The sequence below is a fragment of the Helianthus annuus genome, chromosome 16 (genome assembly GCF_002127325.2).
Source record: "Helianthus annuus cultivar XRQ/B chromosome 16, HanXRQr2.0-SUNRISE, whole genome shotgun sequence".
NCBI lineage: Eukaryota > Viridiplantae > Streptophyta > Magnoliopsida > Asterales > Asteraceae > Helianthus > Helianthus annuus.
In genome coordinates, this window is record NC_035448.2 from 59,402,518 (window position 1) to 59,417,079 (window position 14,562).

Below are 14,562 nucleotides of genomic sequence, written 5' to 3' on the forward strand. Positions count from 1 at the left end.
TGTTAAGAGTGAGAGTAGAGAGAATAGAATGAACTAACCTGTGCATGAAGGTCCCTATTTATAGCCGGAGAGGTGTAAGAAGAGATCGGCTGATGGGCATTGGGCCGGAAGGCGACAACAGAGAATATCCTTCTTGTCTCACTGGTATCGACCGTTAGTGCCTGCTAGAAGATCTCCGATGCTGGCGCACCATGATTGGAGCCACATGTCCCTGTTGTCAACCTTGTTGTCCCTCTGCCATCAGCAGGTAAGTGGAGATCGTGGAGCAGGTGTAGCCGCCCCCTGATTGGTGTCACATAGGCGTCCTTATGTACTTATTGTCTCCTGCACGTCAGACGATCGTGGAGCACGATAGAGTACAGCCTGGAGGACGCTGATTGGCTCTTTTCTTCTGCCACTTGTACATTGTGTACCTTCTGAAGTGGCCTTGCACTCTAGCCCTGCGCGACCCTTGCTGAGCACGTAACTAGCCCGCGCAGGGTTATAGGTGGCTGAAGGCTCTTATTCAGAATGTTTAAGTGTAAAACTGATGTTTACTCTTGTTTGTACCTCGCGCGGGGTCAGTCTCTGTTTGAGTAACCCGAGCGAGCTTAAGACTGATCAACTTGCTGATTAAGGAATATGGTCCCGCGCGCGACCTGAAAGAAGGTCTGCGCGGCTTTTTGGGACCATACCCCTTCAGACTCTCATTGGTCCACTGCTCTGCCACTCGTACCTTTTTACTTGTCCTAGAATGACCTGCGCTTTTGTCCTCCGCGCAGCCCATGGGGGAGTCCCAAGTAGCCGACACAAGGTCCAGGAAGTGATGGCCTTTATTTAGGAAGTTAAGTGTGAAATCTGGTCTTGCATTTGCTTAGACCTCGCGCGCGACTTAGGTTTCACCTGGTTAGCCGGCGCGGGGTTGGGAAAGATGCCAGATTATCATAATAGGAGTATGGTCCCACGCGCGACCTGATTGGTCGGCGCAGGTTTTTGAGACCATACCCCTTCAAATCCTCCCAATTCAGTACTCCTTCCATGCACGAGGCAAGTTATTTTACTTGTAATTGTAATTATAAAGTAAAAATGATGAAAAATGTAATTATAGGTAAAAATAGGGCTGGCAATTTTACACGATACACGAATACACGACACGAACCTACAACAGGTATCGTGTATGACCTTAACAGGTATCGTGTACTAAACAGGTAGACACGAAACAACCTGTTAATTTTCGTGTCGTGTTCGTGTATAGCGTTTCGTGTTTTCGTGTCTTATCGTGTCTGTTCGTGTATAGCGTTAATACATGTTAACACTTAACATCGAGTGGGTAAGATACCTGTTTACCTGTTAGATACCCGTTAATACATGTTAATACCTGTTAGATAGTTAGATACCCGTTAATACATGTTAATACTTGTTTACCTGTTAGATACTCGTTAATACATGATTATTCTAGTGTTCGTTAACAGGTATTAACATGTAATTTTCGTGTTTTCGTGTCGTGTTCGTGTTTGAAAAAAAGGACACGATAAGTTATCGTGTCATGTTTGTGTATGGAATTTCGTGTTTCGTGTCTTATCGTGTTGTGTCTTATCGTGTATGGGTATACACGATATGCCAGCCCTAGGTAAAAATATGAAAGGGATGTAAACTTCGACCTTTTTTACATTAAAGGAAAAATTAGAATAATGAGTTTTGTTACCAAGTATTTAAGGCAAAAAAAAAAAAAGAAAAAAGAAAATTGTAGATTTGATAATTTGAAACATAAATCGTTGGGCCTTGGCAACGGAAGGAAAGGAACAATTTCAGAGGGAAGATATTCCGAAAGGGGAATCTATTCTTCACTTCACTTGATCCACACGAATACTCTCTCTTGCAATCAAAAACCCTAACTTCTATCTTCATCATTCACAATCATTACTATAAGGTAAAAAACCCTCTCTCCCTCTCTCTGTATAATCTATCAACACTGATTGAATGGTTCTTCGTTTTGTTGTTTTTGATGCATTTGTTGTGTTAAGTAGTGATGATTGCAAGTTGATTCAAGTTTTGGATCATCAGTTTTATTAGGGCATGTTCTTGTTTCCCCCTGAAAGTTGAAGTATTTTGAAAACTGAAGTTGCTATGATCACTTTAGGATGCACATTTTAGAAAACCCCTACAAAGTTAGTTTTTTCGATTTAGAAATTAAGTTAGTTTTTTTTATGCAAGTGCATTTGGGTGTTTCTGATTTCGAAATGAAGTGCTTCTTGTACAAGAGATGAGGGAAAACCTAATATGAGGGGTGTTCAGTATTCGATTCGGATTCGAAAAATTCGAAATTCGACTCACTTCGAATTCGAGTATCAAGCTTGAATTCGGTTTTAAAATATTCTAGTTCGATTCGAAATCTAATACGAATTTATGATTTTCAATTCTATTTTATTCGAAATTCGAATTAAAATTTTACATATATATTTTTTTATGTTTATATATACATGAATATTATATAAACACATGCATATGGAGAAAAACTTTCGTAATTTGGGTCTAACTCTAAAAACCCTTATAATTAGTTTGTAGTAGTTTTAAAAATAAAATGTAAAACAATTTATTATTTAGGGTGAATTTGAACTAAATCGAATTTATTCGAATTCGAGTTTCTAATACAAATGAATCGAATCGAATTAAATTTCGAATTGTGCATAAAATTCGAATCAAATAAATCATTTCCTTAATGGAATTCGGATCGAATATGAATTAAAGTGAAAATTCATTATTTGATTCGTTGAACACCAGTTATATCTATCCCACGAGATAGAGAGACTGCTCTCATTGTAATCCCGACTCAAAAGCTCTTTTTTGCAGTATAAAATATAACATACGGTATAGTAGTATAAGGGAAAGGAAAGAAGAGCACAAAAGAAGGTTTACCGTTCACGAATCACGAACCACCTAGAAAGTAACCAGCACTGACGCCTAGGAAGAAAGGCAAACCAAAGGGTAGCTAAAACAAATCTATACGCCCCCTAGATATACCTAACCTTTATTTGACGTCTCGTATCACCCAGTGTTGCAGAAGTCGGTCTAGGCGGCCGATTAATCGGCGCCTAGGCGCTAATAGGCTGTTCATCGCCTAAATTTGAGCAAATCAGCCAATAAATCGGTCCTAGTCGGTCAAAAGTCAGTCAAGTCGGACTAATCGGACCAAGGTTTTTTGCTCAATATCGGTCCTAGTCGGTCAAAATCGGTCCTAGTCGATCAAAAGTCGGTTAATTTTTGAATCTCTAAGTACTTGATTTGTTATTTTTAAGTTTAATTGCTTATGTTTGAACCATACTATTTGAAACTTTAAGTATTTATGTGAATTTTGAAGTATTATTTTTATATTATTGTGTATATATATATAAATTTGAAAAATTACATATAAAAATTCCCATTCCGATTAATCCCTAGGCGGTACCTCACCGCCCACCTAGCGCCTAGCGCCTAGCGCCTGCTACAACATTGGTATCACCATGGTTATGTGGTACATGATGAAGTTTTGATATTTGAAATCTAGTGGTGACCTATTCTAACCTACATTTGATCATGTGCCCTCGTTGTTGACTTGTCAAATTCTTATGTCATCGGAGGTTAGTAAATCATAAGACCTTAAAATGTGTTTATTGTTGTTTCAGGTTTACTGTTATGCTTGTGTGGTTTATATGGCTTACCCTGGTGTCCTGAACTCGTTATACGCGGCTGCTGTTTGGATTGCTTCATACGCGCTTGTTGCAGTAATTGGGTTGTTTCAGATCTCCACTTTTATTGGTTCTTCCATTTTTAATCGGTAAACCACTCTAAAGAGGAGAGAGAAAGATCGAGAAATGGTGAAAGAGATGATTCTTGATGTTATAGGTGGGTCGGAAGGGTTGAGCAATGGGCGAAATGGGCAAGTTTTATAATAAAAAATGATTTAGGATTTCTTATACATTAAAAGAACACTTGGGTATGCTGGTAACTTTCAACTTGTTTGACCCGTTTGACCAATTTAACACCCACCCTCTCAGTATTTTTCTGGTTGTTAACTAACTTAGTTTTTCTGTTTGTTGTCTTCTTAAACGTTATGCAGTTTGCGGCACAAATTGACGGCTGCATTCAGTGTGGTAAAGAGAACAAAAACATGGTGAAGACCAAAGATTATGACGTTTGAGTGTTTTTTTTCTTTTGGTATGACTTGTGTATGTCTGCGTCCTATGTTAACTATTTACTCTTTTAACAATCTTTCGAGTGTTTATTAATTGATATCGTTCATGTACCTTAAACAACGCTTATAGGCACAAACATGCAAATGTCGCCTCTTGAACTGAAAGAGAGCTAGTAACATAAACAGCTTTTCTTCAAGACCTTTATTCTCATAGCTGCTAGCCCTCTTAACCAAACTCCGCATCACACTCACACAATGACTTTTTTGGCGTGCGTACGTTTTCAGTTCTACGTTTTGACGTAAAACTTTTATGGAACGACAAGGCAACGCGCGGGGCAATTTACTAGTTAAATACATGTATAAAACATGTCAAATACACCTAACAAGCTAAGAATTAGCATAAAAGCATATATCAAACGATATTTAGACTCATTTCCTCCTTCGAATGAGGATCAGCTACAGATGAAATACAGTCGTCGATATCAGGAAGACGAGTTTTTGGAAGAAGATGATCCGGGTCAGGTTGTTTGCGGGCTTGCAGCTGTGATTTTATGGAGATGGGTTAAAGTTTGGGTAGGACAAGTTTTCTTGTCTAACCTGTCTCCCTTCTTTAAAACCTAGTCTGATTCATCCTTCCAACTTTCTCACTTATAGTTCTACCAATTTATTTCATTTATAAAGCCCACACGCTTGTAATTTAAAGTTCAAAACAACCCAACCTTGAGCGTTTGGGCAAAGATTGCCAAGCCTAATTCTGCAACTTTTTTTTGAACGACCAACAAAAACTTGATCACTCGGGTAAGCCCAATAACAAAAGGCCACCTACGCCCGCGAACACAGACAGCGGTGGTGACCTAGCCCGGAGGAAACCTTTCGCTCGAAAGCCCACTGTGGTAAAACTCTCAACCTAAAGCAATTTTGCTCTAGGCGAGACTTTAATCCATGACCTCTAAACATTGGAAGGTCATCGGCCTAATTTTGTATTTAATGATGGGTGACTTCCCGATAAATTCTCCACTCAACAAATGTGTGAATTCTGTGGGCAACATTGACAATATAGACTTATATGAGGAATCTGATGTTAGAAATGGTATCAGGGTCAGTCATCGGGATAGTGGGACAAAAATTATCTAGGATACAGAGTCCCTATATTGTTTAAGATTGTGGGGCAAATCTAATCAAGGACGATGAGTCCAATAGATTGGGGTGATTGTAACTCTCTAGGAACATCACATGTTGGTCGTAGATAGGAGAAATGTTGTGTTCACAAAACAAAATCGCTTAAATATCATCACCGCATTTTTGACGCATTGTTTGTGAATCATAGCATTTTTGACACATTGGCTATGAATGATAGGAAAACTCCATACATAAGTGCGCTTAGGTGTAAGCAATCCCAAGATGGGTCACTCCTACAAACTAAGTAACAATTCTGGCAACTAAAAACAAATTTGTGAGCAAGTGAGTGTAACGAACAATATTTGTTGATATGTGGGGTCAGATGTTGCATACAATATTGAAACTTGGAACTGACTATATAAACGAACTGTCTGGTTATCGTTATATAATGTTTTTTTCCACTTTTTGAAATACGGTTATGCATTATAAATACCATTAACCATTTTTTATCATTTACAAAACTTAATACAAAGTGACGATTTTGTAAGAAAGCCTGCTCAAACTGTCATACTGAACTGTTTTGAAACGATCAGTTTGATTTGTTGTTTTCAAATCATAGTGATTTGTTGAGATATTTTGTCAAAACCAAGTCATGAACAAGGCCATCTTCTTTGTTTTATATGTTAGTTTTTTAAGTTAAAAGGAGGCAGTGTATATTTAAAGAACAATACAAACTGTTTTCAAACTTAAATTTGAGTATGGTTGGATCAGGTTTTGAAAAAACAAAATTGTTTATAGGTCTTTGTTGACTTAAGCATGCAGCCAGAACAATAAACACTGAAAAACAAAATAAAAAGCAAATATTGATCGCTCTTTTGTCTCCAAATATTCCAAACATTTCAAGCAAAAATGAAGTCACCATAACTGTCTTCTTTCCAAACAATTCAACATCAAACATCTTTAAATTCTTACTCGTCATCGCCGTCTTCATCATCGTCGTCCCCTCCAGCAGCAGCATTCAAAGCATTCAACCTCTCGATAAGTTTCTGCTTTCTTTCATCATACGTCAGCTTCTTCAGGTTATACCTAAAACAACACAAAATAAAATATATAATTAAAATGTTCAATTACTTATATGAATAATAAAACGTAAAGATAGTTTGGTACCTCTTGTGCTCCTTAGGAGGTTGCTTCTCGGATTTCTTTGGAGTAGGATCGGCTCGAATGGCAGCATGCACCTTTTTGTAAAGTTCTTCAATGTTATCAGCCTCAACCCCAGCTTTAATGTACTCAGAGAAGTGAGTCTGATACTTTTCTGGCTCGTCTTCCATTAACGTCTGCATGCATTGCATTTCCGTATATAATAAATTATTATTTGTTCAAATAAAAAGTTGACTATAGTCAAATGTTAGATAGTGTAAGGCTCACCCTCATGTAGGAAGCAACATGCCCTCCATAAATGTAGTTGCGGTGTACTTCAGCATCAAGTTGCTTACCATCCTTGTTAAATCCAGCAAACCGCTTTTCACTGTGGGGGATGTCAAGGCCGCCATCCAAAGCACCCTAGATAAAAATAATAATTATTATATAAAATGACTAAGAAAGTTTTTTTGCATTATAAACAACTTGAGCGACATCCGGCCTAATTTTTCCATTATGTTCTAAATTTATATTTTTTTACATGTTTAACCCAATAGAGAAACACATAAATAAATAGAAATGTAACAACGTAGACAGATTCAAAGTAGTCAATGGCGAATAGCGACAAATAGTGATATAATACCTTTATGCTACATAGCGAATAGCGACAAATTGCAGGCGCTATTTTATAAATAGCGATACCCTAGATTTTTTTTTACTTTATATGTATTATATTATAACAAAATACCCTGGTATATATGCTATTTTACATTTATATTTAACAAAAACCTGAAATCCAGCTATTTTATAGCTATATTTAATTGCTATTTATATTAAAAAACAAAAATAAATAAAGTGTTGCTACAACCCTAATAGTGACACTAGACCTATACGTTACGTAGCGCGCTATAGTGAATGCTACCATTGACAACTATGGACAGATTATTGAGTAGCAATTACCAAAAGGCGGTCAAGGACTCAAACCGCAGTTTAAGCTTTAAATATACAATTTATGCACCTTGAGAGCACCAAAAACACGATTGCCAGTGGTTGTTCTGATAAGACCAACATCCAAAAGAGCCCTGAAAGGCCTCCTGCTCTCTGCAGGTTCCACAGAGTAATCTTCTCCAGTTGCCTGTAAAATCATATTATAATATCTCAATTAACATAAATCCACATGATTATGAGATCATAAATGAGTTACATACCTCAACATTTCCCTGGTACTCATCGTCCATCTCAAGCTTTTTCAAAACCCGGCGAGCCAAAAGAAGCCCGGTACAGTAGGCTACATTTGAAAATAGTTTAACAGCAGTTTTTATAAATAAATATATAAAATCATAAACATAGTTTCAGAAGCATATGTACCTGCAGCATAATTTGTGAGCCCAACTTTGAGACCATAGTTAGGCAACTCATGCGCATATGCTGATGCTAGAACCATATCGCCAGCAATGCTTGCAGACACAATTTGTGCAACTATATCCTTGTTGCTCTAATGTCATCATTAAGGAACTAAATTTTCTAAAAAAGTTAGAAGCAAAAGCAGCCCAACTCTAGTAAAAGCTATGCAGTTAATATCGGTCCACTAGTAAAATATCGGTGTCAAATATCCGTCAGAATATCAGAACCGATATTACCAGCAATATTGACCGATATTTGACTGATATAACCGATCTATCACTGAATTATTAGTGTTAAATTGCTATATATATAAATTCTGCATTATATTAAAATTACTAATATCCCACCGATATAATATATATCAAATATCGGTCAAGACCGATATCCGATATTTTACCGCATTAACTGCATAGGTAAAATGTAGCAAATTGAGATTTTATAATTTAAAAATACAACCAACAGATTTAGTTTCTAAAACCAAAACTACGAGACGAGTAAAAAGTAGACAGTAGATTAATGATTAAAAAAGGGGGTAAATGGCAAGGATACAAATCGCACGACATAACGATACTTTGGTGTATTATACTTATTTTTGTCTTGGTTAATCAGGCGAATCCTAGCACGATAATCAGTCTTACCCTCTGCATTAAAAAATAAAAAAACAAAAAAAAAGTTATAATGTATTAATGCAACTCAATAAACATTCAAAATGACTTTGAAAAAATAACAAAGATATCCATACGTCGTCTTCTTTTGAACTTGACTTGAAACCGTTTGAAGTAGGACCTTGACTTCTGGGCTTTCACAAAAGCCTTAAAAATAAACAATCAGCAACACAATTAGCAAAAATACATCAAAATTACACATCCCCAAAGTCCAAAACCAGTGTAACTTATATGTACTTTAACGGATCATACACGATACAACACAATGTCATCCAGCTGACCATTGTTTTTCAAGCAAGGGCAAAAGAACAACGGGTCACGACATAACACATGTCGATGCAGTTACAACATAACACACGGTCCAAAACATTTTATCACTGTTTCCTACTATTTACCAGCAGCCAAAAAAAAAAAAAAAAAAAAAAAAACTACAAACTTAATCTTCAAACTTGCTAACTCTAGCAAAATTTTCATTTCTCAATCAACAATTTACATAAAAAAATCAAACTAGATTCGAACAAAAATAAAGTCAACAGAAACTAATTCCGGGCACAAGAATTGCAACTTTTTTTTTAATTTGCTGGGCTAATGTTCATATCATATCATAAATAATAATTACAAAATCATAAATAATTACAGAATTACAGAACTATAAATAATAACAGAATTATACATAATTACATAATTATAAATAATACAAAACTATAAATAATTTCCAAATTACATAATTAGGGTTTAATGATACAATTCACAGTACAACAAAGCATGAATCATCAACATAATTCGTTATGAATCAAATTGCATATTCAAAAACCAAACAAACATAAATTAGAGTTTAATAAACTAATACTTGATATCAATCACAACAAAGCAACTCAAAATGTAGCTTTATTGTTATAAGAATTTGAGATGTTTTAACATGTAATTATTCTAAAGATAACAATGGCGTTTTTAGTTCAATTTGTGTGGATTTATTTGATAAAATGGAATTGAGAAGAGTGATAAAAGGAGGTTGGAGATCGTTACCATATGTGTGTGATTGTTGATATGCTCAGACGAAGAGAATTCAGAGGCAGTGAAACAATGATTTTTGAAGGTGTTCAAATACCAAAACCCTAAGGTGGTGTATAGATCGACGGCTACGATTGGTTTTGTTGTTTGTTTTAGGGTTTTTAGGGAGTTTCATGTGTAGTCCTTAAAGTGTTATAACATGTCATATACTGTCCAAAACTTTTAGAGTAAATTAATTTTTTAGTCTTTGTGTTTTAGTGGTTACAACCACTTAAGTCCAAAATCAAAAAGTTTAACGCCTTAAGTTCCTAGCCATTTATTTTGTAACGTTTTGAGTCCAATTTTGGTCATTTTATAACGGTTTGAGTCCAATTTTGTTAAAAAAAAAATTGGACTCGAAAGGTTAAATTTTGGACTCAAATGGTTATAAAAAAGTGTCTAGAGACTCAGGGTGTTAAACATTTTGATTTTGAACTCAAATGGTTAAAACCACTAAAACAAAAGGACTCGAAAAGTAATTTACACAAACTTTTATGTGTGTTATATGTTAATTATTAGACGATCTTTGTAGACTCTAGTGGCATGGCACAACTCTCTCCCCTCAATTTCAAATGATTGGTTGTAGTATAATTTTACACCCCGGTGCTTCTCCTCTTCACGCACGTTTTACTACTCACGCCTAAGCCCTTGACGTCCCTCTTTGACACCTCTGCGATATTGTTAAGCGCACTTCCATGTTGAGGTGTATGTGGGTGTTAACGCATAACACTTACCCTTGTAATTGAATGATTTTTTTACTCAATCTTTGTGTCGTTCTACGTACATGGTCTAGTAGTATCTCGGTTTGGCATATATGTCATATGTACAACCCAGTTGAAACTTAAGTATTTGATGACGGGGGTAGCCCAAGACCAAATAAAATGACCAAGTATGTAAACGCCCAAAAGGTTAAAAGGTTCAATGGTTGAAAAAGCTGAGAAGATGGAGTAAAGTAATACGGGAACAGTAAACAAGTCACATCCCCAAACAGTCTCACCAACCACAGCCGTAGAAGCAATGCAGGTCCACAGAGCACATGCTATTATCCAGGGGTCAAAAGGCTTCAACCCCCGAAAGGGTAAGCCCCTCGCTGCAAGCTAGTTCACTAGTCAAATGAATACTTCTTTGGAAGATGTCTTCTCCTATATAAGTGACACTTCATTTATCAAGAGGGGACATTCCTGGTCAGATTTGCTTCCTCAAACTCTGGTCCTTCACATCGTACACTTGCTTCACGCTAGTGTCTCTCACTCACATTCAAATTACACTTATTCTTTTTGTTCCTCAATCCTTTTCTGAACAACACTTCAGAATTGGATCTTCAAACAAGAAAAACAAACTAGTGAACCTCCTTCCACGTCTTGCAAACGTGGGGGACCCCACGACCTGCGTTAAGCAAGGTTAAACCCTTTAACACTTCTGCTTAACCACCCTTGCTACTATCTTTGGTCTATTATTTGTTGCTTCAACAAGTTGGCGCCCACCGTAGGGCTACGCCGCTATTTCTCCTCAAAAAGACCTAGTAGTGTAGCTCTTCTCTCTTAAAGTTGCCATGTCCGAAAGTGGATCCCCGGGTGAAGTGAACCAGGTACCAAACACTTCAACTCCGGGTAGCAGCCAAGCTCATGTGGCTATTCCCACCTCTTTTTCAACTCCGGGGAGCACACCCGAGTTTCTCACATTTAACACTCCAACTCCTTCTAGATCCGGAGTTCCTTCCCCTAACGTTGGTGTCACTGACACCCCCACACGTATTGAACTTACCCCCGAGGGAGTTGCCAATAATTTTCTTGAGTTGAGGACTCTCCTCAACCAGTATATGAACAAAGAAAAGGACAAGGGAGTGAGGATTCGTCTAGACTATGATGAACCTGAACCAACACTGTCTCCCGGACCTCCCATTCCACCTTTTACAACCAGGAATGAAGCTTGGCCCAGTAATCCTCCAAACCCTGTTCCATATTTGTCTACTATGGCAAACCCTACAACATATCCCCTCTTTTCATCTCAGCCAGTTACGAGTGGTGCCCCTCTGGGCCATGAGCTGACTTTGGATCAGCTCCTAGATTCACCAGTACCAAGCTTTCCAGCTTCTACAGCCAATTCGTGGGAACAAGCCCTGTTTGTGCTTCCATTAGCACGAAGTGCGGTAATGAGCACCCCTCTTGGAGTCAGCTACCCAGCCACCTCCGGAAGCCTCCAAGGCTTTAACCCATGACCCAGTTGATGACCCAGATGATGACCAACTTCCCATGGCAACACTTCATCAATCAAGTGTTAGCCACTCAAGGAAACAACAATGGTAACAATAATATGGGCACAAGGGTCGAAGAAGACTTGGCCAAACCCTATAAGCCAAGTAACCTTTCATGCTTCTCACAGCAAATAGCCGATTATGATTTTCAAACGAAGATCAAGATGCCATCCCACATCAGGACGTATGATGGGTCTGAGGACCCAGAGGATCATCTTCAGATCTTTACCGGTGCAGCAAGGATAGAGAAATGGTCAAACGCTGAATGTTGTCTAATGTTCATGCAAACCCTTATCGGATCTGCCAGGATCTGGTTCAACAATTTACCTGCTCGAAGCATTTGAAGCTTTGATGACCTTAGCAAGGGTTTTTTGGCCAACTTCTCCCAGCAGAGACGGTATGTCAAAGATGCAACAGTCATTTTTCAAATAAAACAACGTGACAATGAAAGTCTTCATGAGTTTATTGAACGATACAAAAAGGAAGGTCTAACCTATGTAGGGGCAGATGAAAAAATGAGGGTAGCCGGTTTCATGAACGCTATCACCTCGAAATACCTCACAAGAGATTTCAACAAGTCCCTGCCCAAGACCTTGGAAGAAGCCCTCGAAAGGGCAGAATCCCACATCCGGGGAGAGGAAGCAGTCGACATCAAAGAGCAAAGGAAAAGAGGGTATAGCTGGCAAAGTAATAGCCCGGTTAGAAAAAGAGGGAATTACAACTCCTACGACAGACGACAAAAGGGTTCAGACCATCGAAGATCTGAAGGCTGGAACCCTCCAACCAGGGAGAAAGGCATGAGCTTCACACCCCTCACAAAGACTCCTCAAGAAATCCTTGCAACAGAAGAAGTTAAGCAGAACTTTAGGCCCCTAGGCCTCTCCCCAAAAGCAGAAAAAATGAGAACTCCACACAGTTCTGCGAGTTTCATGAAGAAAAGGGTCACCACACCAACGATTGCTTCCAGCTCAAGAAAAGAATTGAAGAGGCTGTTAAGTCAGGAGAACTCGCCCATTTGGTAAAAGGGGTTCGAGACAAAATGGCTGAAGGAAATGGAAAGGAAGTCAATATGGTGAACTCTGATGAAAAGGTTCCTCATAAAAGGCAGCGGTTGGAAGCTTGGGAGCTTCAATGTGTTTGCTTTCCCCCAATAGAAAAAGGCCCTCTTTCAAGCACTCTCGTCGTGGAAGCTACCATTGGAACATTGGAAACACATAGGGCATACATAGACACTGGGGCAGCCACTGAAATCATGTTCGAAAAGTTCTTCAACTGCTTGAGTAATGAAGAACGTCCAGGCTTCAACCCTCTGAAACCTCCATAAAAGGCATTGCTGATATACCCCTTAAGCCTTTAGGGCAACTGACGCTGGATGTTTGTTTCAGTGAAGGTCAGAAGAAAAGAATCCGGCCACTCACCTTTGTGGTTATCAACATACCTTCAAACTATGATGTGATCATAGGAAGACCGGGGCAATGTGCCTTCTTCATGGCCGTATCTGTTGGTCATGGCACGGTAAAATTCCCAACCGAAAGGGGGATAGCAACCCTTCAACCCTCTCAAGAGGCCTACATGGTTGAAGGCGAAAGTCACAGAAGCGAAGAAGACAAGCAAAGGCTTATCATAAATCCTAAGTACCCTGAACAAAGAATAAGGGCCAACCCAAGCCTTTCACAAGAAACTCTCTCTTATTTGGAAAAGTTGCTGACACATTACAGCGATGTCTTCGCTTGGTGTCCGGAAGATATGACAGGAATCCCCCGAAGTATTGCTGAACATGAGTTAAGAATACCACCCGATGTCAAACATGTGGTCCAAAAGAAAAGAAGCTTAGCACCAGAAAGAAGCCTGGCTGCTTGTCAGGAGGTTGAGAAGCTCGTATCTGCTGACATTCTGCGAGAAGTCAAGTACCAATCATGGGTTGCAAACCCGGTTATGGTCAAGAAACCAGACAACTCTTGGAGAATGTGCATAGACTTCAAAGATCTCAACAAAGCTTGTCCTAAGGACTGCTATCCACTACCAGAAATTGACCTCAAGGTCGACTCGCTCACCGGTTACCCTTTCAAATGCTTTCTCGATGCTTACAAAGGGTATCATCAAATACTCATGAAAGAGGAAGACGAAGAAAAGACGACGTTCCACACTGATAAAGGAATCTTCTGTTACAAGAAGATGCCCTTCGGACTAAAGAACGCCGGAGCAACCTACCAACGCTTGGTGGACAAGGCTTTTGCAAGTCAAATTGGCAAAAACATGGAAGCCTATGTCGACCACTTGGTGATCAAAAGCAAGACGGAGTATCAAATGCTTAATGACATCCAAGAAACTTTCAAAAATCTCAGAAAGGTTAACATGAAACTTAACCCTAAAAAATGCTCATTTGGATTCAAAGAAGGAAAATTCCTGGGTCACATTGTCGGAAAATAAAGCATTAAGGCCAACCCAAACAAAGTAAAAGCTGTCCTCGAAGCTAAGCCACCAAAAACCAAAAAGGAGGTTGAAAGCTTAAATGGGAAACTGGCTGCCTTGAAGCGTTTCACTTCCAAGCTGGCTGAAAGGTCCCTGCCCTTCTACAAGACACTCAAAAATTGTTCTGATAAGAAGGATTTCAAGTGGACTGATGAGGCTGAGGAAGCCTTCAACCAGATGAAGCAACACCTTGCTTCCTTGCCAGACATCGCAGCTCCAGAAACAGGAGAATTAATTTCAGTCTACCTATCAATTGCTGAAGAAGCTATAAGTGTCGTCCTCACAATCGAACGAAACACGGCTCAGGT

General features: G+C 38.7%; 1 protein-coding gene and 1 long non-coding RNA gene across 2 annotated transcripts; one reads left to right on the forward strand and one right to left on the reverse strand.

The window, feature by feature from the left end:
• The first annotated feature begins 1,754 nt into the window (after positions 1-1,754).
• On the forward strand, positions 1,755-4,347 carry LOC118488334. The gene is made up of 3 exons (XR_004884226.1): positions 1,755-1,909; positions 3,642-3,861; positions 4,076-4,347. It is a non-coding gene; the product is annotated as an uncharacterized LOC118488334 (long non-coding RNA).
• A 1,760-nt stretch (positions 4,348-6,107) lies between these two features.
• LOC110868207 (60S ribosomal protein L5) lies at positions 6,108-9,659 on the reverse strand. The gene is made up of 9 exons (XM_022117321.1): positions 9,505-9,659; positions 8,556-8,625; positions 8,363-8,454; positions 7,778-7,904; positions 7,618-7,697; positions 7,428-7,544; positions 6,698-6,832; positions 6,437-6,606; positions 6,108-6,355 (listed from the first exon to the last, which is right to left on the reverse strand). Exons 1-9 carry the CDS (start codon positions 9,505-9,507, stop codon positions 6,238-6,240), a joined length of 912 nt encoding a protein of 303 aa, XP_021973013.1. The 5' UTR covers positions 9,508-9,659; the 3' UTR covers positions 6,108-6,237.
• Between the last annotated feature and the right edge of the window lie 4,903 nt (positions 9,660-14,562).

Excerpts from the sequence above, each read along its gene's own strand:
- LOC110868207 (XM_022117321.1), bottom strand. Across the intron at positions 7,905-8,362 it reads ATCGTTATGTCGTGCGATTT|AGCAACAAGGATATAGTTGC; the intron begins GTATCCTTGCCA and ends TGATGACATTAG. Across the intron at positions 6,356-6,436 it reads CCTCCTAAGGAGCACAAGAG|GTATAACCTGAAGAAGCTGA; the intron begins GTACCAAACTAT and ends GTGTTGTTTTAG.